We start from the raw sequence: 25,323 nt of genomic DNA on the forward strand, positions 1-25,323 counted from the left end.
GAGGGGAGGGGGGATAGTAGAGGATAGGAAAGGCAGCAGAACACAACAGACACTAGTATGGCAATATGTAAATCAATGGATGTGTAACTGATGTGATTCTGCAATCTGTATATGGGGTAAAAATGGGAGCTCATAACCCACTTGAATCAAAGGGTGAAATATGATATATCAAGAACTATGTAATGTTTTGAACAGCCAACAATAAAAAATTAAAAAAAAAAAAAAGAAACTGATGCCTTCCGGAGGTCTTTCACATACAGAGTTACTCAGTATACAAAACCAGATGCACACCTGCAGTCCCACCTACTTGAGAAGGTGAGGCCAGAAGATCACTTCAACCTAGGAGTTCATCCAGCCTGGGCAACATAGTGAGACCCTCATCTCCAACACAAAACAAAAAAGAACATCTGAGTATCTCCTGTGCAAATGTTTCGTATGAACAAACTGGTTCAGACTAAGTCTAAGGAAATTTCCAGAGATGTGAAATGACACCCATAGGAGAGTTGACCACTAGCTTCCCAGTGGCTGATGGGGATGGATTCAGTAGCCCTGTCAGAGAGATAACATTTACTCACATGGAGATGTTTTGTCTTCCAAAACACCCTCAAGAGAGCGAGTCAGCATTAAATACTCACCAAGTACAGAAAGCTCTAGTTCACAACAGCATCAGGCCTAAAAGAACTTTTCTATTCCTTACCCCTCCTCCGCACTACTATTCTCCAATCCTGGAGGAGTCTGAGGCATCCTACTGAGTGGGGAAGGAGGATCAAGGAAGAAAAGAAACTAATGAATTCTTTTTTCAATTCTGGAGAAAGAAAAAAAGGATTTAACCTTAACATTTGATGTTTTAAATTTTTACACAGGACTGGACTTTAAAATATGAAAGTGTGTGCATGTAAAAGGGCAGTGGGGGGAAGGAGCTAAGGATTTTTATTTTTTTAATCTGCATGTGAGCAACAAAGTGGAGGCAGTGACCTGAAACTTCACCAAAGATGCAAAGAAGAACAACCTAAAAAAAACCAGTTTTTTAAAAAATATATATTTTTAGTTGTAGATGGACACAATACCTTTATTTATTTATTTATTTTTATGTGGCACTGAGGATTGAACCCAGTGCCTCATACGTGCGTGCGTGCCAGGCAAGTACTCCACCACTGAGCTACAGCCCCAGCCCCAAATCAGTTTTTAACAGAGTCTAGGAGAGTATATTTATTTTCTAACTTTACCCCATGAATGTACATGCATCAATACTTACCTAACCTACAGTAATGTTATATACCTCACTACAGTTTCTTAGAAGTGTTGAGATGTAGCAACTACTTCAACTATGTACATGCCCCTGGGGAGTTCTTCCCAGGTGCAGCATGGTTGGGTTGCAGTTCTTGAATAGGAATAGATTTCACTCTTTGATGGAATCACTTTCAGATGGCTCATCTCCCCTAAGAGGAAAGTAAAAATCCTTGGGCTCACACAGACTATATTTCTGTACAATATGGGTTAGAAAAATTTTTTTTCCATTTTATAATTTTACTTGATCCTCCCAATAATACTAATATGAGTATTGTTGGGATAATTATTTTGTAATTGAGAAAATGCTCAAAGAAGGTAAATGATGGTGTTCCCAGCTCACATTTCTTCTTTTGATATAGGAAGATCAGCTAACTGCTAATCAATTTTTTTCTCACCAAGAACAACTAGAAAAGCTGGCAGAAAATATTTTTAAAATCTGTTTCAAGTCATTGGAGAGCTATCAAAGCAGCAGGAACTTGAAGGGCCATGATCTGGAAGCTGAGAGATTATATTTGGCACTACTTTTCTCCTGGAAGCACTCGCTAATTAGCAAGCAATGTCTTGGAGGCCAAGAATCTGGGCTGAAGGCAGCAGCTGAGAAACTAAGCAGTAATTTTCGTAATTTTCAGAGCTGAGGGGAAGGAAGGGTGAGAGCAAGGAAGGGAAAAAAAAGTAGAAGTTCAGGTCCCCAAAGAAGTGCAGCCCTGGTACACATTCATAGCTTTTCATTTGGAATCCCTAAAGGACTACACCTTGAGAACAGAAGTGAACTGGAAATTGACCAACCTCACAGAGACCCAAGCTCAGCTTCTCATTACTCCATCCCTAACTGAACTAAGATCATCCCATGCCATAATAATACCTGTACTGCCTGCTAGAAGCAAAAGTTAATCCGCTGGAGAAGAAGATAAAATCACACAGAAACTATGGAGGAATCTCTGATTAGAAGAGTGATTATGTATTATGTATTATGGTGATTCTTTATATGTAGACAATAAAGTTTCTTTTTACAAAGTTCTCTCACAACATGATTTCTCCTGTAACCCAATGCAGTAGATTTAGTTTAGTAGATTCAGCTTATCTTTCAGATGAGAAACATGAGATCAAGACTCTTACACGAACTCTGGAAGGTAGTTACAGGGTTCCAGGTGTGCTTGGCTTCTATTATATCTCATAGCCAAGGTTTTTTTTAAAATATTTTTTAGTTGTCCATGGACCTTTATTTTATTTATTTATATGCAATGCTGAGAATCAAACCCAGTGCCTCACACATGCTAGGCAAGCACTCCACCACTGAGCTATAATCCCAGCCCCTAGCCATAGGTTTTTTTAAGTATAACACTATGATGGAGTGGGGTTTTTTTTCCAAATATTTTTAGATGATGATGGACCTTTATTCATTTATTTATATATGGTGCTGAGAATCAAACCCAGTGCCTCACACATGAGGCAAGCACTCTAGTACTGAGCCGCAACCACAGCCTTATGATGGAGTTTTTAAACTTAAGAAAATTGTTAACATAAATTTAAATCAGTTTCTAATGTATGTTTGACATGCAAAAAAAAACCTTTTGACAACATGAATTTTGTGTTTATTATCCAGTTTAATAACAAACTTGAAAATTATAAGTGTATATTACATGGTAAGACAAAGACTAGACTCAAATAGACCACAGTTAATATATCCACTTCTAGAAATTAATAAATGGACTATTATATATTCATTTAGAGAATTCCAGGATTTTCTTTCTTTTTCCATTTTTTTTTGTTGGAAGACAACTTAAAAATTAAGAATAATTGTGCACATTTTAGTGTGTCATTGCTACTTATAAAAATTCCAAATGACAAAATATAAGGATTAAGAAATGTAGGCATTATGATGACCAGCTTTTCAGCTTTATTCAAAAAATTCAAGAGGATACTATGTCTTTGAGAAGAATAACTCACTGATAAAGATTGTGAACCAAACTTGCAGTTCAACTCAATTCTCATAATTGTGTAACTGTTAACATAATCCTAGATAGTTCAAAGACATATTTAAAATGCAAGAAAATTCTCAGGATTCCTGGTTTACCAAATATCACAAATCCAGAGGTTAGAAGAACTGGAGTCCAGTATTGAATATTTCCATTGTTCTGAAGTTGTGAATTATAGTGTTTTGCCTTTAACATTCATTTTAGTCACAAAGTGATTTTAATACCATTACTTAAAATTTGATAACTATGAATCATCACTATGATCAGAGTTGTATGAAAATAACCAGATACAATATTCATAATTTGCCATTTGCTATTATGATTTACTTACGATAGATGTCTTGCAATCAAGTAGACTAACTATAACTATAAACTAGCTAATCAACATTTCAAATGGTTTCAGATTAGTTAACATCTATTTACTATCAAAGGTATACATATAGGTTGTCAGCTATCAAAATGTATAAGTAAAGATCTGAAATATCATAAATTACTCTTATAAATTCTATTTCCTTGTATAATATAGGGAAATTAAATACAGTTTTTAAAGTTTTTTTTTTTTTTAATTTACTTTGAGACAAGCGTCTTGCCAAGTTGCCCAGGCTGGCCTCAAATTTAAGATCTTCACACCTCAGCATCCTACATTTTTAAAAAATTTTTATGATTTCTTTTGAAGTCTTAAAAGGATTAAAATCTGGTAATATTTTGAAGTAAAACATGTTAAATGATAAACAATTTGACTATTGATGTATTTAAAGTAGCTGATTAAGCCTGGAAAACCAACTGAAGTATGATCCTTCATGTAATATCACTGGAAATTAGATCACTTGGAGAGGAAGCTAATAGGGTATGGCATCCTAGTGCTTCTACATTCCTCTCTGAACCTGTCAAATTTGAAATACTTGGCAAGGCTGCCACATTATACACCCCATTTCATTCTTATGTGAATAGTGCCATGTGAAATTGTACAACATTGGCCTAATTTATGGGACACCTGGAGGGAAATATCCAGCAGGAAGTTGAAATTAAGAGGCAAAATTTCAAGTAAGATGCCAGGGTTAAAATTGCAAATATAGGAGTCATCTGAAATAAGAATTGAAATCATGGATGTGGTTGACAATCCCCACAAAGAGATGGCAGAGACAGCATTAGTCAAAGACAGAAACTTGAGGGAAATCTTCATTTAGGGGATAGGGAGGAGGAAAGGAGCAAATTAAAGAAGCAAAACATGTATCTGGGAATCTAGGTTCACCCATTTATAACAGGAGTGCTGCTATAGTTTAGATCTGGAATGTTCTCCAAAGCCCCATGTGTTAGACTTAGTTAAAGGCTTAGTCCTCAGCGGTAAGTCTTCCAGTCATTGATTAGGGAGTGCCCTTGAACTGACTGGGGGAACCCTGGTGTGTGTAAGAATGCCCCCCCCCCACCCCGCCACCTCTCTCTCCAACCCACTCACTTCCCCACTGTGAGGTGAATGGTTTTTCTCTGTCATGTGTTCCCACCATGATGTACTGCCTAAAAACAATAGGGTCAGCCAACCATGGACTGAAATCTCCAAAACTATAAGCCAAAATAAGCCTTCCTCTTTATAAGTTTATTATCTCAGTTATTTTGTTACAGCAATGAGACGCTAACACAACTACTTATCCCTAGGCTACACAGCTAACACCACATAAACACCAGTCCCTGCAATCCTTACATATTTATAGGTTCAGACTTAAACTGCTCTTCACCTTTTGGACATTCTACTTGCTCCCCTTTTCCCCACCTTCTACCCTCATTGTTTGCCTTTTTATTTCTTAGCCTCACCTTATATCTTGAAAATAAAATTCTCAGAAACCTTGTATTTCTTTCGTCTGTCTCAATTTAAACTCTCCCTTTGATAACACTGCCCTGCTAGCCTAAGAAAATACCAGCATGTTACGTGGGACTACATGTCTGAGTACAGGGCCTTGCAAGTGACACCCCCACCAAGTTCCCCTAGGCCTTATAATAATCTAGAACAAAACCAGAATGATGTAATGTCACAGAAAGGAAAGAGGTTCAAGGAGGACAGTCATTTGGGAAGGATCTCTCTAGTACCTATAAAATAAAATGTGAAATTATTAGACTAGTCTTAAGAATTATGCCCCAATCAGCCTTTCCAGACTTAAGTACTTCTATATCCCTATAAGATGCTACACTCAAAATTACTTGCTCTTTACTAGGCACATTCGATGTGTAAAGATCTCTTTTTTTTTTCTCATGCTAGCAACAGGAACAGCTGATGTATTAAATTTAAGTGTGTGAACATGGTTGAGGTTGGCACACATTAAGTGATAAGTAACAGATACAGGCAGGAATATGGATCAGCTCCATAACACTCGTCAAGATATTCTAAGTGATCATAAAGGTCATTTTACTCAAGAAGGCCTGGGGAAATAGAGGCAGGTTGAGACTAGGTCTATCCATTGGGTCAAACAATTTCTTCTACTAAAAATGGATGAATTACATAGTATGTAAGTTATATTTAACTAAAGCAGTTACCAAAAGACAAGCCAAAACAAAACAAAACAAAAAAATAGATGGTATAGAGTATCCTGGGTACACATTTTCAAAGACTAGTGGTTGCTTAGTCAGAAATGCTGTGCCTCCACAATCAGGTCTTCAAGAAAAGCAAGAGTTAGTGCACAGGCTCTGAACTGATGCTCAGATGCTTTCTGGACGAGGACTGGCGACCATCACATACTCAGCTGTCTGCTGACCTTAGTGAGGGCATCACTGACTACATCAAGATCACGGCGCAATTCATTCATGGCACTGGTTATGCTTTTGGTGTCTTTCAAGATCTGAATACTCTGTGTGTATGGGTTATACTTCACTCCAAATGGACGCTTAATTGTTTTGGTAAATTCTCTGTTTAAGAAAACAAACAAGAGACCGTCAATCTTGAGGAATGGGGTCCAGATGATGAAAACTAAATAGATGACCTATTTCACATGCTAAGAAAAAGGCAAATCTTTATTAGATATATGTGCAACCAATTTGACCTAATTCCCCACCTACACATGCAGAGTTCCCCAGGAATGCAACAGGTGGAAAACCTAAAGTAGTCCTAAATACACCTACCCTGACATTACTAGGGCAAGGTCTCTCAATAATAACTTTCTTGGGCTGGGGTTGTGGCTCAGCGGTAGAGTGCTTGCCTAGCACGTGCAAGGCCCTGGGTTTGATCCTTAGCACCACATAAAAAAATAAAATAAAAAGTATTGTGTGCAACTACAACTAAAAATAAAATTTAAAAAAATAATAATAATAAGTTTCTTAATGATTTGTTACTTTACACAGCCTTTATACAGCTCTATATCTCTTGCATTCTTATATTTTTTTATTATTATTATTATTATTATTATTTTGCAGTTATGGGAAGGGAACCCCAGGCTTTACACATGCCAAGCAAGTACTCCAGCACTGAGCACCCCAGCCCTATATTTCTCTAGATTACACTAAAGACACCAACCACAGTACCTCTATCAGCAGATAGTGGCAATATTTGACCACAGAGTAACAGATTTCTCAGCTGTACCTTACATAACTATACCTACACACATGCACAGAGTCCAGGAACAGTCCTACCTACTGCACTTGTATTTCTTTCTGCTTAGAATGCTTTCCTCCCAGCTTCCACTTAAATGACCTAAATTCTACCCTTTCTTCAAGCATTAATATCCTGCCTCCTTTATCAAACCAACATTTGAACCTCTCAGGATCCCTAGGGATAACTGTGCAGCTAAGGACAATTGTACATGATAGGGATTGGAATTCAGGTTGTAATCCATCTGGTACACCCAGAGGGGACCACTTCCAATTTGCACAAAAGTGCCATATGTGCTAGAGAAAGCACTGCCAATATTATTATTTGGTTCTGTGCATGGCCTAACTCCCTAACTACAGTCAATCTCTGGAAGACAAGGAGTATATCTTCAACCCGTATCACTATCTTCACAATGTGACCTCATGACCCTCTCCACCAAATGTTTTTTTGTTAATTCTGCTTACAGTTCTTTCCTTCCTTACTATCATAGTTCAGAGTTTTATTTTAATCAGAAGTATTATACAAATCTCCCCTTAGTAGCCTTCTTTTTTAACCACATATATGGCTGATTAACAATTAAAGTATAACTTTGAATACATTGCACATATCTCTTATTCTTTTTCAACATCCTTACCTTTTTCTATGCTGTCTCTCAACCTAAAACTTAACATTTCTAAATACTATCTATCCTTCAAGTACTTTCTCACATGCAGTTAAGCTTTCCCTATCTCCCAGCTAAAATGAACTGCTCTTGAATAAAACGTGGAACAATGTGTCATCTATATCTTTTTTGGTTGCTTGTCATTTTTCCATATTGTTATATAGTAATTTGTGTATAGTTTATTTTTTCTATTAAGCTACAAACTCTCTAATAGGAAGGAATTGGAATAAACCAGTTTTTCACTCTATCTGATTAATATGTGCAACCACCTAATATCATTACAAATATCACATTCTAAATATTTGTCATGAAAGGGAAATGTGTCACAGGCAAAAAGGCTCCTAGTGTGCTCCTAATTACTTAGCTGCTTATTTCTAGTTCCATCTTTTGCAAAAGAAAATAAAGGCATGAGAAAGATATACTTTACCTCATCTTCTCCTTTGCATCTTCAAAACTTTCAGATACAAAATAGACATCTTGAAAAGTTGTAATTAGACATTCTTGTTTGCAGGTAATCTTGGGTTCAAAGGGCTTTACCTTGGCATGTCCAGAAAGTGCATGCTAGAGAACAAAGAGTCAATGGATCAAGATATATGGTCTATTTTCATGGATCACACAATTGCCAGAATTGGCATACCTCCAAACTTTTTACTTATTCAATGGCCTCAACCTACAATTCCAAACATTTCCTACATCTCCACTAAACCCACATTATACCCCAGCAAAACAAATGGCTTCTACTTTCCCCCAAAAAATGTGCCCTGTTATCTCTATGGCTTTAATTCTAACTCTCTTCTACATTTAGGAGACACCCAAGGACCTTTTTTTATTCCTGCATTATGACATCTGCTTTCTACCTGACAGTGGGTGCCAGTAGTTAATCTTATACATGAGTGATACCCACCATTAGGTGGCAAACTCCTTCAGAGCAGGAATGTAGTACCTTGGACAGTGGTAGACATCACTGAACAAGTTCCTTCACTCATTGGATAAACAATAAATCTCAAATAATACCCTAGAAATTATAGATTTTACTGGTAGTATAACAAATGGTGAGGAAACAGCAAAACTTTTTAAGCAAAGCTTCAAAACAGTTTTTATTTAAAAGACATTATAGGGCTGGAGCTGGGGCTCAGTGGTAGAGTGCTTGCCTAGCATGCGTGAGGCACTGGGTTCAATCCTCAGCACCACATAAAAATAAACAAATAAAAGGCATTATATATGTGTGCATGTATATCTTACATATCTATATATTATACATGTAGATACATATATAGATATATGTATATATGTACATTTGTATAAATATACAACTTGTATAAATATAAAACTTGGGAAATAGAAACAAGTATTCAAATAATGTTTACTGCCACCCCAAGTATTTTCAATAGTAAGCCCTTGCTCAAATACAAGAACTGTTTTAAGCTTGTCAATTATATTAGGTAAGCAGGGTTATGTGCAAAAATTCACAACTCTTACTTTGAGCTCACTGATAGAAGAAAGTAAGCCAGCACCAAAGACTCTTAGCTGCCCATCTTGTTTACACAAACCAAATTCCACAGTGAAAAAGTAGCACTGCAAAAGAACATTAATAATATTTTCACATCATGAATGACTTAATTAAAACAAATTTCATCAGTGCACTAGCCTAGCATGCACAAGGCCCTAAATTCTATCCACAGCACCTCAAAAAAAAAAATCATCTCTTAGTCACTCACCTAAAGTGTCTCCAGAAGAAAGCCCAAGATCCCCAGCCCAGTTCACAAGTCTTTACATGATCTGGCCTCATTCTAAATCAGTACTTCTCAAACTTGTTCTGAACATTGTTGTATACAATTAAAAATTACAGAAGATCTCAAAAATATTTTTTGTGTATAAGTTATAGCTAACTGTATTAACCATATTAAAAACTAAGACCAAGAAAAATTTAAAATATTTACTAAGTAACTTTAAATATAGCAAACCAATTTTATGGTAACATAAATAACATCTTTTTTGGTAGATGGGTACCAGGGGTTGATGTCAGGGACACATGACCACTGGGCCACATCCCCAGGCCTACTTTTTGCATTTTATTTAGAGACAGGGTCTCACTGAGTTGCTTAGTGCCTCGGTTTTGCTGAGGCTGGATTTGAACTCAGGATCCTCCTGCCTCAGCCTCCCAAGCTCTTGGGAATACAGGCATGCACCACAGTGCCAAGCCATAAATAACAACTTAGTAGAATAAATAGTATCATTCTGCATTGTTATAAATCTTTTTAATTTTAATTTTTGACAAAATATAATCATAATTATTGGGTACACAATGTGGAATCTAGTTAACATTGTTATAAATCTTTTTAATGTCTGGCTAGAAAACAGATGGATTGTCATATTTGCTTCTGTATTTAACCTATTGTAATATGTTGTTTTCATTTAAGTATATGAAGAAAATTCATCTTCACAGTTATGTAGTTGGAAAAGGGTTGGGTATTTTAATAGCCTTTCAGGATAAGTGTGGATATTCTTCATTGAACTACATCAAAACTCAACACATGGTATTTTCTTAAAGTTCATCTGCAATGTGGAATCTGAACTCTGTTACATGAAAATCCACTCTACACTTTGAATGCATCTTTTACCTATGCATAATTTTTACCTCAAGGACCCTAAGGAAGGTCTCAAGGACCCCCACCCCCAGGGTCTCCAAACTATAATTTAAGAAGCACTATTCCAACCAGCTAGTCCATCTTACATGACCCTCCTACACTCTCACAGAACTTTCTCCAATTTCCTGTCATTTCCTCAACAAAGCAAGCACCTCCTTGTCTTTCCATGTGTGTCCTCATCCTAGATGTTCATATTTTATTTCTTGGCACATAAGAACATTACTCATTTTTCATCAGCTAGTCCAGATGTCCCTCTTCCATTAAAACTCTTCCAAATTGTTCCCTGGGCTCCTGGAGTAGTTCACCTGAACTTCTCTATAGGCTTTATCTCACTCAAACATGACTGTGTCCTCACGTAGTATAGCAGTTTCTTGAAGACAAGAACAAGACTTTAATCATCTTTGTATTTCCAGAACAGTGTCTGTATCTAGTGCTTAAAAACTTTTAGCATAATTTTTATAAAGCCTAGCATTTTTATTGGGAAAGGTATACAAACTAGTAAAATTATATCAGGTGTGGTGATGCATGCCTGTAATCGAAGTGGCTCAGGAGGCTGTGACAGGAGGATAGCAAGTTCAAGGACAGCCTCAGCAATTTAGTGAGTGCCTGATAAATTTAATGAGACACTGTCTCAAAATAAAAAATAAAAAGAGCTGGGGTGTAGCTCAGTGGTAAAACACTCCCCAGCTTAAAAAAAAACTAGTAAAATTAATCTTGTGTTTCTCTACCTTCCTTTAAAGCTCAATAAAAACACTTAAAATTATTCATCTTCTTTTAATGTCATTTAAATTTATTTAATTATAATATCATCAGCAAAGACAAATTTTCTAATGGTCACTTTGAATATGTATGAACTTTTAAACCACATAAATAAAATGTACCCAGTTGAGAATTACTGAACTATACAGGAATTTCCAGATTTATACCGTTGCCAGTTTTTGAACAGCCTCCTCTGAAGCTCCAAGAGATGCCAGGCCAATTTCTTGGGAGAACTGAGCAAAGCTAGGTTCAGCCAACAGGGGAACATGACCTAAGAGTTCATGGCAGGTATCTCTGAAATAAAGGTACAAGTTTGTCACACTGTGATGCTTAGCATAAATACATAATCAACCATTCAATCAAATCAAAATCCAATCTTACTTTTATTCCAGTTGATCAGGTAGTAAAGGATCAAAAAGGACATTAATCAAATTAAGAAATTATTTTGGTTTAAAACCTTGGCCACTCACAGACTCACACACATAAGTGCATATCAGATACTCAGAGACATCCCCATGTCTCCCAACCCCACCCCAATTGGGTCTCTGCTTATATGTCATCTTCTCAGCATGGTCCTCCCTTATCACCCCTCACAAAACAGCAACATTCACATACACACCTCCATTCTTTTCCTAGATTGACATTTGTCCATGGCGTTTATTGCCATCTGGCATAATATACACATACATTTATTTGTTTGTTACCCATAGCCCCCACTGGAATACAAGCTCTATGAAGGCAGAAATTTTTGTCTGATTTCTTTACACCCTCTTTGCAAAGAATATCACCTGGCACCTAACAGGTTGTCAATTAATAATTATAATAATGGCTAATTGTATAGAGCATGGAAATGTATTAGGTGTTAGGCACTATGCTAGATGCTTTTCACATGCTAATTCATTTAATCCTCACTAAAAATCCATGAGGGGTAACATTATTATTAATAACCATTTGATGAGTGAATTGCTGAAGTCAAAGTACTCACGGTTCTGGGGTATAGAGGGGATCTGAACTGTGTCTCACATATTGAGTGCAGTGAAAAACTCGAAAGGCTAAACCTGATAGGAAATCTCTTGGTGATAGGTAACCAGCCACGGGACGAATGGAAAACCCTGTGCGCTCTGCAAAGAAAAGGAGAAAAATCATTGACCGGTGCATTTTAATTCTGCCACTGGCACTAAGCAACATTGTGAGGGAGGACATAGAAACTAAAACTTATAGTATGTGCATAAAGGAAACTATTAATTATTAAACATTTACCATGACCAGGTAATGAGTTAGACCTTTTACATATCACATCTCCTTTTGTGTTTACAAAATGAATTAAGGATATTTCTCCTTATTATGACAGCTATAAAACTGAAGCTCAGAGACTCAATAATGTGCTCGAGGACATGCAGTAGATGATAAAGGTAGCATGAGAACCCAGTTCTGCTTACACTATCCCTACTGTCTCATTAAAGGGTTGAGAATATCCCCTAGTCTTACTTTCTTTTTGTAAGAACTCACTTAAAAGATCTATTATTTTATATCAGTACCACTTTTTAATCTATGCCATTTTTAGCCAGCATTATATTTTGTCGTTTCTTAATGTTATGTCAACTGAATGGTGCTCTTCTGTCCCCCATCTGCCAAGACTGCATGCTTACTGTACAGGGGGCCTGCCACCAGGCTTTAGTGACTTGGAAGACCTCTCTGTGAGCACCAATCTTGTCCTTCATTCAAACCCTCACAATTCTGGTGTTCCATTCTATCCGGTTTGTACTTGGATACTCCCACTCTGATGGGCAGAGAACTATCCAATAGAACTCTCCACAGTGATCAGAATATTTTGTACCTGTGCTATCCAATAAGGCACCCTCTAACCACAGGTGGCTCCTGAGTACTCAATATGTGGCCAGTGTGAATGAGAAACCAACATTTTGATTTCAATCTAGTTTGATTATTTAAAATTTAAATAATCACATGTGACTAATGGCTACCATATTTGACAATATAGCTATTATCCTTCAGCTAATGTTTTGTTTGAACTTTTATTTTTGTTTTTTCTGTCTTTGACGGTTAGCCTTTGAAATACCTTCAGTAAATATATCCCGCAGTCATCCCAGGCTCTAGATCCCAAGGGAACAGCTATCAGTTTTGCATCCATAACAGAATACTTCCTCCAAATCTCTTGCAAATTTGATTTTCCAACAACTTCTGTAGTATACACTGGTCGAACTTTGTAAGTCCAGCAAGGTCATTTGCATTGACTGGTTCTGTACTATTTTACTAGTCTAGCTTTTATAGGAAACACATGATTTCTTCCCTTATAGAAATAATATTAAATGAATTTCTTACGGAATTCATTTTTATTTTGTTTTTAGTTGTATCTATAGTTCTTGAATAGATATGTAGATTTTTGTTAATAGTACATGAGAGAAACACAAAGATAGTCATTTCAGCCATTAAAAAAAGAAACTACGGGCTGGGATTGTGGTTTAGTGGTAGAGTGCTTGCCTAGCACGTGCAATGCCCTGGGTTTGATCCTCAGCACCACATAAAAATAAATAAATAAATAAAGGTATTGTGTCCAACTACAAATAAAAAATAAATCACTGTGATTCAAAAATATAACTTCTTCTTTTCACTAAGTCTTCCATTCTGCTGTGATAAAGGGGGCTAGTTCCTTTTTTTTTTTTTTTTTTAAGATATTTTCAATCCTGGAAATCCCTGGTCATTTTGCTTTCTATACTATGTAGAAAAAAATGAAGCTTGAACCAAAAATGTATGAAGAACTAAAAGGAATAAAATGATCCTTACCTTTTGTTCATGCTTCTACTAGCACATCTTTCTTGATAAAATGATAGAATCCTAGTGTGGAAAGGGATCATCTATGTCACCATTCCCCAAGTTGCTTGAATCTTTTCTGACTGGTGGACCTTTTGTACAAACACCTCCATAAATAGGGAAGTAACCTCTCAGAAGTCTGCTGTGTTTTCAAATGGCTCTTGGCTCTTTTAACAAGATATTCTCCATTCTAAGCCACAAGCTTGCAGTTTTTAACCCAACAGTTTACCTTAGGGTCACACAGTATTTCCTCTATTATGTAAGATGGCTTTCAAATATTCAAATATTTAAGTGTTAATAAATGTCCCCTAAATCTCCAAGTTGAACATCCTAAGTGTCCTTCAAATTTGACTTATGAGATAAATGTTCAACTCCTCTCATAAGTTTGCTCACTTTGCTCTTCTCTTGTTCCACGTTATGATCATCCCTCTTTAACTGTGGTGCCCAATCCTGAATGCAATACTCCAAAACAGAAGACAGGAAAACTCTGATCTTCCATACAACTAGATTTTATTTCTCTGTTTAAATGCTGTCAAGATCAAAACAGAGTTTAACATTCCCCTTACAAAAAACCAATTAGCTTATTACCTTTTAAAAAATTTGAGACATCCTCCAATTGTGGGATATTATCTTCCTGATATCCACAATATTTAGAAAGCAAAGGTAAGTTTTTGAGATACTCTTTGCAAGCATGGGTTGGGTAGAGTTTGTTGAGCTCCCGAAAAATGGTTCCCCAGGTCTTAATCTCTTCTTCAGTGAATTCAACTTTGGGAATGGGGTCTCCACTAATGAGATAAAGGGAAGGAGTCATTCTGAAGTAGCAGCCTAAATAAACACAATTTACTCCAGTCATTTATTTTATGATTTCAATGTTGAATATGTTATTAGATAATATACTTACTGTTTATAGCTCATAGCCAACTCTGCAAAATACTTCCGTCTTTTACGGTAAACATTGTCTTTGAAGCCCTAATAATTAAAGATAAGTTTTTAAAAATTCATACTAAAAATTCTTGAAAATTTACATTTAGGAAACATTTCATTATTATTAGCAGAAATATATTAACTGGCTATACAACTGTTACTATGAGCAGGTACTGTGATAATTTTGATTTTGAAATCAGTGTTACACTATCCCCTTTATATTCTAATGGTGACAAAGAACAAAGATAGTTTCTATATAAAGATACTAAGATACTATAGTGGTTATAAAGATAAAGTAGTTTGAAAACTAGGGAAAGCACAGTTCTAGCTAAATCCAAGGCTCTCTTTCACTAGTGAGTTGCTTTGTTTTGTTTTTTTCTTAATCATTCGACCATATCTTCAGTTATATTTACCTGTGGTCAACATTAACAGTTAAATAGTAATTAATAATATTTGAAATAGATACTTAATTTAACCTTAGATATTATCACAAAATGCAAACACTTTCATCATTTGCAGATGCAAAAAGAGACAAAAAAAAAAAAGACAAATGTGGGGTGTAATGTCACATGCCTATAATTCCAGTGACTTAAGGCTGAGGCAGGAGGATTACAAGTTCGAAAGCCAGCCTCAGCAACTTAGTGAGATCCTATCTTAACATAATAAATAAATAAAAAGAGCTAGAGGTGTGGCTCAGTGGTAGACCATCCCTGGGTTCAATCCCCACTATAAGGCAAGGGGAAGAACAGATAAAATAGTACTGTTAAAACTCCAACTTGAAAAATATTTAAGGAAAATTTAGGCAAAATAAGAAATAAAAAAGTAAAGTCCATGAGGAAATAACCAATAATGCAAAAAGAAAAGAAAAGATGAGGACACCTGCAAAGAGTAAATGGGACTCATCTCTTTAATACAAATTTATGATCCCCTCTGAGCACTTGCCCTTATGTTAAAGTCTGGAGACATAAATATGAACAAAGAACAATCTGGAGCTTCAAGAAGTTTACATGAACCAATTATTAGAAAATATGGTAAGTGCCATATTGAATTTCACAGAATGTCACAGAAACACAAAACAAATGCTCATAATCCAGGGTATAAAAGAGGATAGTGTGGCTCAGGAAAGGATTTCAGTGTTGATTCCTGAGCTAAGTCTCAGGAGGGAGTGGAAACAGATGGAGGAGGTCAGAAGGGACAACACCAACAATAGCACAGAGATTGAAAACTGTATGTTGTACCTAAGAACATCTAAGCAAGTCAATATTTCTGGAGGTTGGAGGGTGGGGATGGAGCATGCCTAGAATAATAACGGGCCTGGAGGTTAAATACCTGCTAAGGAGGTTGATTTGAGCCTTGAGTTGTGGAAGTACCTTGGTCATTTTTTTTGAAACAGCAACTTTATTGTGATATAATTCATATATCATAAATAAAACATTCCAAAGATTTCAATATAGTCACAGAAATTAACAACCACCTACATCTTCTAATTTCAGAAAAATTTCACAACCAAAAAAAGTTACATCATATTCATTAGCTATTTTCTGTTTCTATGAGTTTGCCTATTCAGGACACTTCATGTAAAAAGAATTATATACTACATGGCCTTTTGTGACTGGCTTCTCTCAGGCTTCATTCATGTTGTAGCATATCTCAGTATTTTATAACTTTTTATGGCCAATAATATTCTGTTGTATGGAATGGAATGTAAGACACATAAATCACCCTTTATCCATTCCATCCATTGATGGACATTTGATTTTTTTTCCTACTTTCTTGTTCTCATGCTGCTATGAACATTTCTGGACAAGTTTTCAATCCTCTTAGGTATGTATCTAGGAACCATGGGTGATTTTTTTAGGAGATGGAGATCAGTAATTATTAGGATAATGATCATATTGAGGTTTTAGATCATTCTAATGATTGTGGATGGGTTTGAAGATGGCAGGGCTAGAGACAGGGACACCAATTAAGGGACGTGATAGTAAAGATGAATAAAGAACAAATTTAAGAAATACTTAGGAGGTGAAAATTACCAGAATTTAGTAATGGATCAGGAAAACCCATTACTCACCTTTCCATTAACCTGCCCCAGATTTTCTTGCTTCTGAACCTTTGTTAATTTCCCTGAATTATCCTTCCTCTCCATCTTTTACCTGCTGAACTCTTTTAATGCCCAGTTGAAACATTGCTTTTCTCTGATCTCTTCAGCTAGAAGTGTTTGCTCTCTTGTGTATATTTTAAAGTAATTTGTTAATGTCACTTTGCACACTTACATTTTTTTGCATATTTATGTATATGTGCTTTAGTTTTTCAACTAGACTACAAGCTCCTTTCAGACAAGTACTGCATTTCATTGCAACAGTTATTCAATAAGTTTATAGAATAAATGTGGAGGGGATCACTTCTTGACTGCCAAAAGTAGCAGAAGGTCCTAGTCACACAGCAACTAAGTGGAACAAGGTAAAGTAAAGTGCAGGTATGTGGGACTCCACAGTCACAGTCTCTTCCCTCTTCCCAAGAACCTAGAGCTTCCAAGCCTAATACTCTAGATTTACTAATTCTCCAACTTGTGCCAGTAATGTACAGTTTTCCAAGATTAAAAAAAAAACTTCCCAGTTTATTAATGGCCTAATAAGGCAATCATGCCAGAAAATGTGTGTGGTAAGTTGTTTTCCAATCCATATTTACTCCCTTTTCCAATAACCCATGCCCATTTTTATAAGAACTGATTGTAGAATTCCCAGGATAGCTATTAATAATAGCAATACCAGGTATAGGATAGATGTCTTAGAACCAATGACGTTAGATGCTTTTCAGGCAGTTCATCTCACTTCCACCAATGTGGAGATCTACTAATCCAGATTAAAATGAGACCCTATTTAGTCTAGAAAAATACTTTCTCAAAAACATTGCCCTTAATTTAGTTTTCTCTAAATTATTTTCATGAGAATATTTATTTTAAAACATATTTACAGAGCTCTATCAGTGATAGAGCGCTTGCATAGCAAGTGTGAAGCACTAGTTTTGACCCTCAGCACCACATAAAAATAAACAAATAAAATAAAGGTATTGTATCCATCTACAACTAAAAAAAAATATTTAAAAAAAACCTTACAGGATGGTCTGCATCTAGTTCAGATCCATACATCAAAACTTTGTTAGCACAAAAGTCCAGGTCAGAAATCTTCTTTGGAAACCAAGGAACAGTTTCCATACCTGAAAAATACAAAAGCCACTAAAAGTTTAAGAAGTAATCTTAAATAAGGCAATAAAGAAGAAGAAATCTAAAGATGAATACATTCTAGATGAGATTTTTATCTTGTACATCAAATCTAAATGTATATAGGTAAAAAAATGCTCTATTTCTAATAGGTAAATTTTATTTAAAATATGTTTGCTTTTAAAAAAACATTTAACAGTGAATCTCCATATCATGTACAACTACAAGACTGGGATTCTAATTAGAATAAGAAGTACTCCATGTTTGTATAAATATGTCAAAAGATACTCTACTATCTTGTATAACTAAAAGAATAAATTTTAAAAAACAAAAAATAAATAAAAATGGTTTGTATCTTCAGTGTTGCAGAAATATTGTACTTCAGTAACAGACCAAAGTTTTAAAAATGTTTTAAGTCACATATTCAGTTATCTCACAAAAGCAGGCTAAGGATGAACAACTTCACAAATCAAGGCACAAGTTTAACAAGAACTTTGAATATTTATTTTTATTGAGTAAAAGGATCTTAGAAATTCATTTATGTCTTTGCCACCTTGATATTCTCACCATTCCTCAGTTATAGGACACTGGGGTTTGCATATACTATTCTTCTGCCAGGAATACCTATCCCACTCCCACCCAACCCACCTAGCCTTCTGTTTTCCTAAGAATGTCCTTCGCATCCTTCAAAACCCAAATGTAAGGAGACCTTTTCATTTCACATACACTTCTCTTGCTAATTTTCCATGGGTTCCTATGATGGGATGTTTCTAACTCTAGAGGCTTTTTGTGGGTTAGGTTGTGGCTCAGAGGTAGAGTACTTGCCTAGCATGTGCATGGTCCTGGGTTTGATCCCCAGATACCACACACACACACACACACACACACACAAAATCAAGGTGGAGGCTTTTGTTATACTTTACTATAACATATCTGTTTATATGTCTTTCTTTCACAAAATACTAATAATTACTTAGAATAGGGACTATATATTTTTGTATCCTTGTTTCTTAGCAGAAATATCTAATAAGTAGTTGGTGTACCCTAAATATCAATTGAGTCATCTTATTATTTATAAAACTCTTCATTTTATAGGTGAGCTATCAGACTTCAGAAAGATAAGGTAATGTACCCAAGGTAATTTGTTTTCAATGGAAGAGAGAGGAACTCAGTCCTTCTTGCTCCAGTACATTGCTTTTTCTACTGCACCCAGGAGTGATATCCAAAATATTTAACAACAGATATAATAGGGTCACACATCCCTCATAATAGATCAGAGTCCTAGGTAACCATTTCTTTGTTAATGGTGGGCACAGGGGTCCTAGTGAAGGATCTGGAGCAACAGTGGCTTTGGGTGTGGTGAAAAATACTCAAGCATCTCAGTGAAGCAACTCCCTGCCAGCCAAAAATGGAGATACACAAATATTTTAACAACCATACGGCTGTACAAATGCATGATAGATGAATCTCAGCCCTGATTATACTCCAAATATTGTGACCTAATCTGAGATTATTTTTATTTATTAGTTCGTTTGATTTGTTTATTTATTTGGAAACAGGGATTGAACCCAGGAGTGCTTAACCACTGAGCCATACCCCCAGACCTTTTTAAAATATTTTATTGAGAAACAGAGCCTTGCTGATTTGCTTAGGGTCTCACTAAATAGCTTAGGCTGGCTTTGAACTCATGATCCTCCTGCCACAGCCTCAGGAGTTGATGGGATTACAGGCATGCACCACCATGCCCAGCAGGAGATTATTTTAGATTGAGTACATAAAAATATGGCTAAATGAATCAATTTGTCTTTTGCACCAAATAAACTACAAGGATTTTTTCACGAATGAAGAACTTAGCCTCTATCTTTGCTATCTCAGTGTCCTGAGTGTTTGAAGCCTTAGAAGACTTAATTCCTTTCTCATTTGCTTTTGGCGGGAATGCTGTACATGACATATTTCACATCACAGCTGTCAGACACTGTCAACATTCTCAACCAGATACAAATATTCATTGAGTAACTGCTAGATGCTAAGCCCAGAAAGAGTTACTAAGTGCTTATAGAGTGTGAACTGGAGATTGTAGAATCAAGAAATGATTGACAATTGGAAATTGAGAGATAATTTCTAATCACCCTGGTTCTTACACTTGAAGCTTCCTTTTCACTTGCCTCATCCTTAATCAAATGTTGCTTTATAATTTTCTTTAGTATTTTGTGTTCCCTTCACTACCAGACTGTAAGAAATTTGAAAGACAGTGTTTTATTTTTTGCTTTCATATCTTCAAGATGAATATAAGATTATACATACATTAGGTACTTAATCTTCTTAGTAGTCGTTTCAGTTTCCAAACTTACCATCTTCCTTCACAGTAAAATTATCTGGTGGATTCACAGAGAGAACATTAGTATGAGACTTCAGCAGATGAAAAATATCATTTAATTGTTCTCTGTTGATATCACAGTCAACAAAAATCTCAAATTCTGAATTTCTTCTCTTTGATTTTCGGGACTCGATATGTAACAGGTTCACATGTTTCTCCTTTATAAAGTAGAGGGTAAAGATTACATGCAATAGCTTCAAATATAAATAATTTTTTAGAAGATTACTTTCATTATCACTAAAAACCATTTGTTATAACAGCCAAAAGTGGGGAGACGCTTGGCAGTTTTAAGTGCTGCCAATAGCAAAATAATTCCCCTTAAATATTATGTATAATTCAATAAAAGTTGGCAAGATTCATCACACCTTCAAAAACCAATGAAGTAATACCCAGTAGATTTCCTTCAGATTTTCAGAATGAAATAGAATTCAAATCAGAACACCAAGTCTCCTGGATAAAAAGAAACTTTGGGGTTGGGTTGTGGCTAGGCAGTAGAGCTCTCACCTAGCACGTAGGAGGCCGCTGGGTTCGATCCTCAGCACCACATAAAAATAAATAAATAAAATAAAGGTATTGTATCCAAATGCAACTAAAAAAATTTTTTTTAAAAAGAAACTTTGGAAAATTCTCACAAATGAAGCTAGTTTCCAAAAAGTGATATTAATGTTAGTCCTTGTGAAGTAAAAATTTCCTTTGTAGAACCCATTTAATAAAATTTGATGAACAGTTTGAACACAGTACTTAATACCTATAAACTTAGGAACCAACTAAACAGATTGCTTCTTCTAATCACTTCCCATGTTAGTGTGGGCTGTAGGTACCATATGTATAAACCTGGGGAGGAGGATATATTCTCTTACCAATGTGGGTAGCTAAGGAAAAGTACTGGGGACATAATGAAACATGAGAACCAATCACCCAATGATTTTTCCACAAAAATGAGTGGGTTAGAGCAGTTGATCTCTAACACTAATTAGTTCATGTTAAAAAAATTTAATAAACACTGTGCAGCTAGTAAGGACTGTGAAGAATGTAAACAAGGGCTCAACATACAAGAAACTTATAGTCTAGTTGGCTTAACAACTGGAAGAAAATACAAGCAGTGAGTGTTTCAGTGCAGAGATGTTTGACAAAGGGGAAAAACATCATATGTTAGAAGGAGGAGAAGGCTTTATGGAGCAGCTGGGAATTGAAATGAGTCTTGGAGAATGACTAGAATAGGAAGGCAGAAGGAAGTAACTAGGGATTCCAAACCAAAGAAACTACGAGCAAAGGTAGGAGTGACATTAGAATGATCAAGGCACATGAGCCAAGAAAGAAGAGTGTTAGGGGATGTTAGGAAATTAGAACAGACAGAGTGTATCTCAGAACATAGAATTACATAAAATCAATAAGAAGAAAGCCAGTAACAAAATTAACTGGAATTGGTCAAGAGTAAAGAAGAGCTTCATTTCATCTATTTCTAATGATTTTTATAACAATAATGCATGCGTAAATATTCTCTAAGCGATGACAAGTAAATATACAGTTAAAAATTATGTTTGTGGAGAAAAGGATGCAAAATGTCCATTTTGAATAATAAAAAAATGATAAAAATCAAAATCTCAATGGAATTTGGTGAGGAAATGTAACTAATTAATTTCAAAGTTCATTTGGAAGAAAAATATAGCAAGGAAAATTCAGATAAAGTAGGAGTAATAAATAAGACTTTCCCTGTCAGATATTTCGATTACAGGAACAGAGGCACAAAGGGGTTAAGCAGTTTTCTCAAAGGCACACACCTAATAAGTATCAAAGTTGGAATTCAAACCTCGGCTCTTCAACTCCAAGGTCCATGCCTTTAAACACTATTTTCTTATTTTACAGGAAAAGAAAAGTCAAATTGTGGATAATATGGTTCTTCTTTGAACAATATTCTTTTAAAAATATTTTTTAATTGTAGATGGACACAATATTTTTATTTTATTTGTTTATTTTTTTATGTGGTGCTAGGGATTAAATCCAGTGCTTCAAACATGCTAGGCTTTACCACTGAGCCACAATCCTGGCCCCTATTATTATTATTTTTTTGTATATTTTCTTAGTTGTCAATGGACTTAATTTTTTAAATATGCGGTGCTAAGAATCAAACCCACTGCCTCGCACATGCTAGGCAAGTGCTCTACCATTGAGCCCCAGCCCCAGTCCCTAAATAATATTCTTAATAATGAAAACTCTAAACATTGTCATAGCCAAAACTGAAACATAACTACATTGAGAAAATGGGAGCATTTGGGGAGGGGTGTTCAAGGCACTATGAGACTAAGGGAGTTGTACAAAGAAACCTAAATACTTATTGTAGAAAATATCTACAATTAAAAAAAAACAAGAAACAAAAACAGAATAAGCAAATTATTAATAAGTGTAGAAGTAAATATTAGCAAAGTGGCTTAAAAAGTTTATAATGTTTGCCTCCTCTAGGCTGAGGACAAGTAAAGTGGGAAGGATGCACGGAACATCATATGGCAATTAGAAGAATTAAGTCTTAAAAAAATCATTCCAAGTGGGGGGAAATTGCTGAAACACTTTAACATTTATATGAAATTACTAACAAATGCACATATAAACACTCATCATATTCTAAAGTGCACATAAAAATAGATCAATGTACACGTCCAATACATTAGAGCAGCTGCTATCAGAAGAGAGAAATGGAGGTTAAATGGAACAATAAAATAAGACAGAAGACACTCATAAATCAATGATGCTAGTGCACATGTGATTTCGTCAGTAAGATCAACTTGACCCTCTGCACCTAAGGTTATCAAAACAATTAAAGAAAATGGAAATGAAGAGAGTTGGAGCAGAAGACTGCTGTTTTCTTTATAAGATCTATAGAATGAGTTGATTTTTTAAACTGTTCATGATTATCAATAAAATAAAATAGAAAACTGATAGAAGAAAATAAATAGGTATATTACTTAAGGACTCAAAGTTAATCAATACAAAAATAATAATATAATTATCAAATTTGGGGGAAGGGGGATAAGGAAAGAGAAAGAAGACAGTATTAAAATCAAAGTTACTGGGGCTGGGATTGTAGCTCAGGGTAGATCACATGCCTAGCATGCATGAAACACTGGGTTCAATCCCCAGCAACACATAAAAAATAAACAAGGTTTCAATAGAGAACAAATAAATGTATAAACTTCCTAACTTAAAAAGAGATATCAAAGCAATATTTAGGTTTACAACTCACCACCAAATAGCTAAAGAAGAGAAATGGTTTTAAAAAGCTGCTTCTAAGAAGTAGGGCTGAGGATATGGTATAGTGAAGGAAATTTTGATGCTGTTTAAAATTTTTTTTCACAATACCTTTATTTTATTTATTTACTTTTTTTTAATGTGGTACTGAGGATCAAACCCAGTGCCTCATGCATGCTAGGCGAGCGCTCTATCACTGAGCCACAACCCCAGCCCAGAAATTTTGATGCTTTTAATCACAAACTCCAGTTCTAAACTATTTGTCTATATTTAAATTTTTAATTATTTGAACTATTATTTTCAAATGGCTATATGTAATATATCATATTGATATAAACTTTATTTTTAAAATATCTTACATTTATTGATAATTTACTTTGTACTACCCAAAGCATTTTATTTATTTTTTATAACTTTATTTTATTTATGTATATTTTATGTGGTGCTGAGGATAGAACCCAGTGTCTCACACGTGCTGGGAAAGAGATCTACCACTGAACCACAACCCCCAGCCCCAAAACACTTAAAATATATTAACTATATTAATTCCCACAATGACCTGGTAAAGTTAAGTAGGGTTCTCATTTTATACAGATGTGCAAAGAGACTAATTAACTCACCCATGACCATCCAGCTAACAAGACACAGAGAAAGGATTGGAATGGAGCAATATTTTAGAAATATAAATTCTTAAGAAATTTCTGTAGCCCATCTCTGAAGAATCTACAATAATTTCTATTTTAAATATAATTTAAAGACTCATTTTTGGGTTGTTTTGTGCAAAAAATGGATAGTGCTTACCTGGAAGATTTTCAGTGCTTTTATAAGTCCTCCAACTTCATTCTTTAAGGAAAAAATGAGAGTTGCTTTTCCCCTTTCTAAGGAATGGTCTTTGTTCTCCTTATTGTCTTCGATCATGATGGATTTGGAGTAATTCTCTAAAACTATGAAGATATATGAATGTATAGACAAAAGGCTAAAAGTGAAGTTGTGCAGCACAAACCATATTTGATAACTCAGGGCACATTAACCTCTCCAAGCTTCCCTTCCTCACCTACAAAACCTGAAGATGCAGATATGCTTTGCAGGACTGTATGAGACCATGTAATGTTAACACATTGACTAACAGTGCTAACAATGCAATGTGCATACAATGCATGCTTGTAGTTCCCTCTACTTTTCTTCAAATCCCATCATTCTTTCAGGGCCTCACTCAAGCCTACTACCTATCTCCCTGACTATTTTTTTAAATATATTTTTTTTTTTTTAGGTGTAGATGGACACAACACAATACCTTTATTTTTATGTGGTGCCGAGGATCAAACCTGGGCCCCAACCGTGCTAGGCGAGCAATCTACCGCTGAGCCACAATCCCAGCCCCCTCCCTGATTATTATAGTCTGATAGTGAGCATTCTTCTTCTAGGAAGGCCTACCTCGCCTTCCAACACAATATTAGTACTTCCTTTTTACCCCAGCTGTTTTATTTGTATATCTTGCCTTCTAACAAAGCAACAAGCTCCTTCAGAGCTCTTTTGCCAACTCAAAAGTGAGGCCAGTTCTGGATATGCATGGTCTACAGGGGTAACTGCTTGCCAGGAGAATTCTGGTACCTTAAGTGTCTCCTTTTCTTTGCACCCATGGATTCCCCCTGCCAAGGGCCCTGAACATTGACCTTTTCAACATTGATCTTTACATTTTTAACATTGACCTTAACAAGACCTACAAGATTTTAAATCCAACTGTGTGTTCAGGGGAGGTAAGAATACTGTAGGGGATAAAAATAGAGTATGATAACTTTGTACTGTTAACTTTCAATTAAGA

At 35.5% G+C, this 25,323-nt stretch overlaps 1 protein-coding gene across 1 annotated transcript; it reads right to left on the bottom strand.

The window, feature by feature from the left end:
* Positions 1-4,713: 4,713 nt before the first annotated feature.
* Positions 4,714-24,435, bottom strand: Tph1 (tryptophan hydroxylase 1). Its single transcript, XM_015476359.2, has 10 exons — positions 24,303-24,435; positions 20,233-20,416; positions 17,777-17,877; positions 14,639-14,706; positions 14,326-14,522; positions 11,894-12,029; positions 11,076-11,202; positions 8,981-9,076; positions 7,929-8,062; positions 4,714-6,161 (listed from the first exon to the last, which is right to left on the bottom strand). The coding sequence occupies exons 1-10, from the start codon at positions 24,417-24,419 to the stop codon at positions 5,987-5,989; spliced, it is 1,335 nt and encodes a 444-aa protein (XP_015331845.1). The 5' UTR covers positions 24,420-24,435; the 3' UTR covers positions 4,714-5,986.
* Between the last annotated feature and the right edge of the window lie 888 nt (positions 24,436-25,323).

This window comes from Marmota marmota, unplaced genomic scaffold, assembly GCF_001458135.2.
Source record: "Marmota marmota marmota unplaced genomic scaffold, marMar, whole genome shotgun sequence".
In the NCBI taxonomy this organism is placed as follows: domain Eukaryota; kingdom Metazoa; phylum Chordata; class Mammalia; order Rodentia; family Sciuridae; genus Marmota; species Marmota marmota.

Bases quoted from the DNA above. Each gene is read 5' to 3' on its own strand.
- Tph1 (XM_015476359.2), bottom strand. From the start codon at position 24,419: ATGATCGAAGACAATAAGGAGAACAAAGACCATTCCTTAGAAAGGGGA. The intron at 11,203-11,893 runs GTGAGTACTTTG...CCTTTATTTCAG, and splicing joins CCCCTCTATACCCCAGAACC to AGATACCTGCCATGAACTCT. The intron at 6,162-7,928 runs GTAAAGTATATC...TTTCTTAAACAG, and splicing joins GATGCAAAGGAGAAGATGAG to AGAATTTACCAAAACAATTA.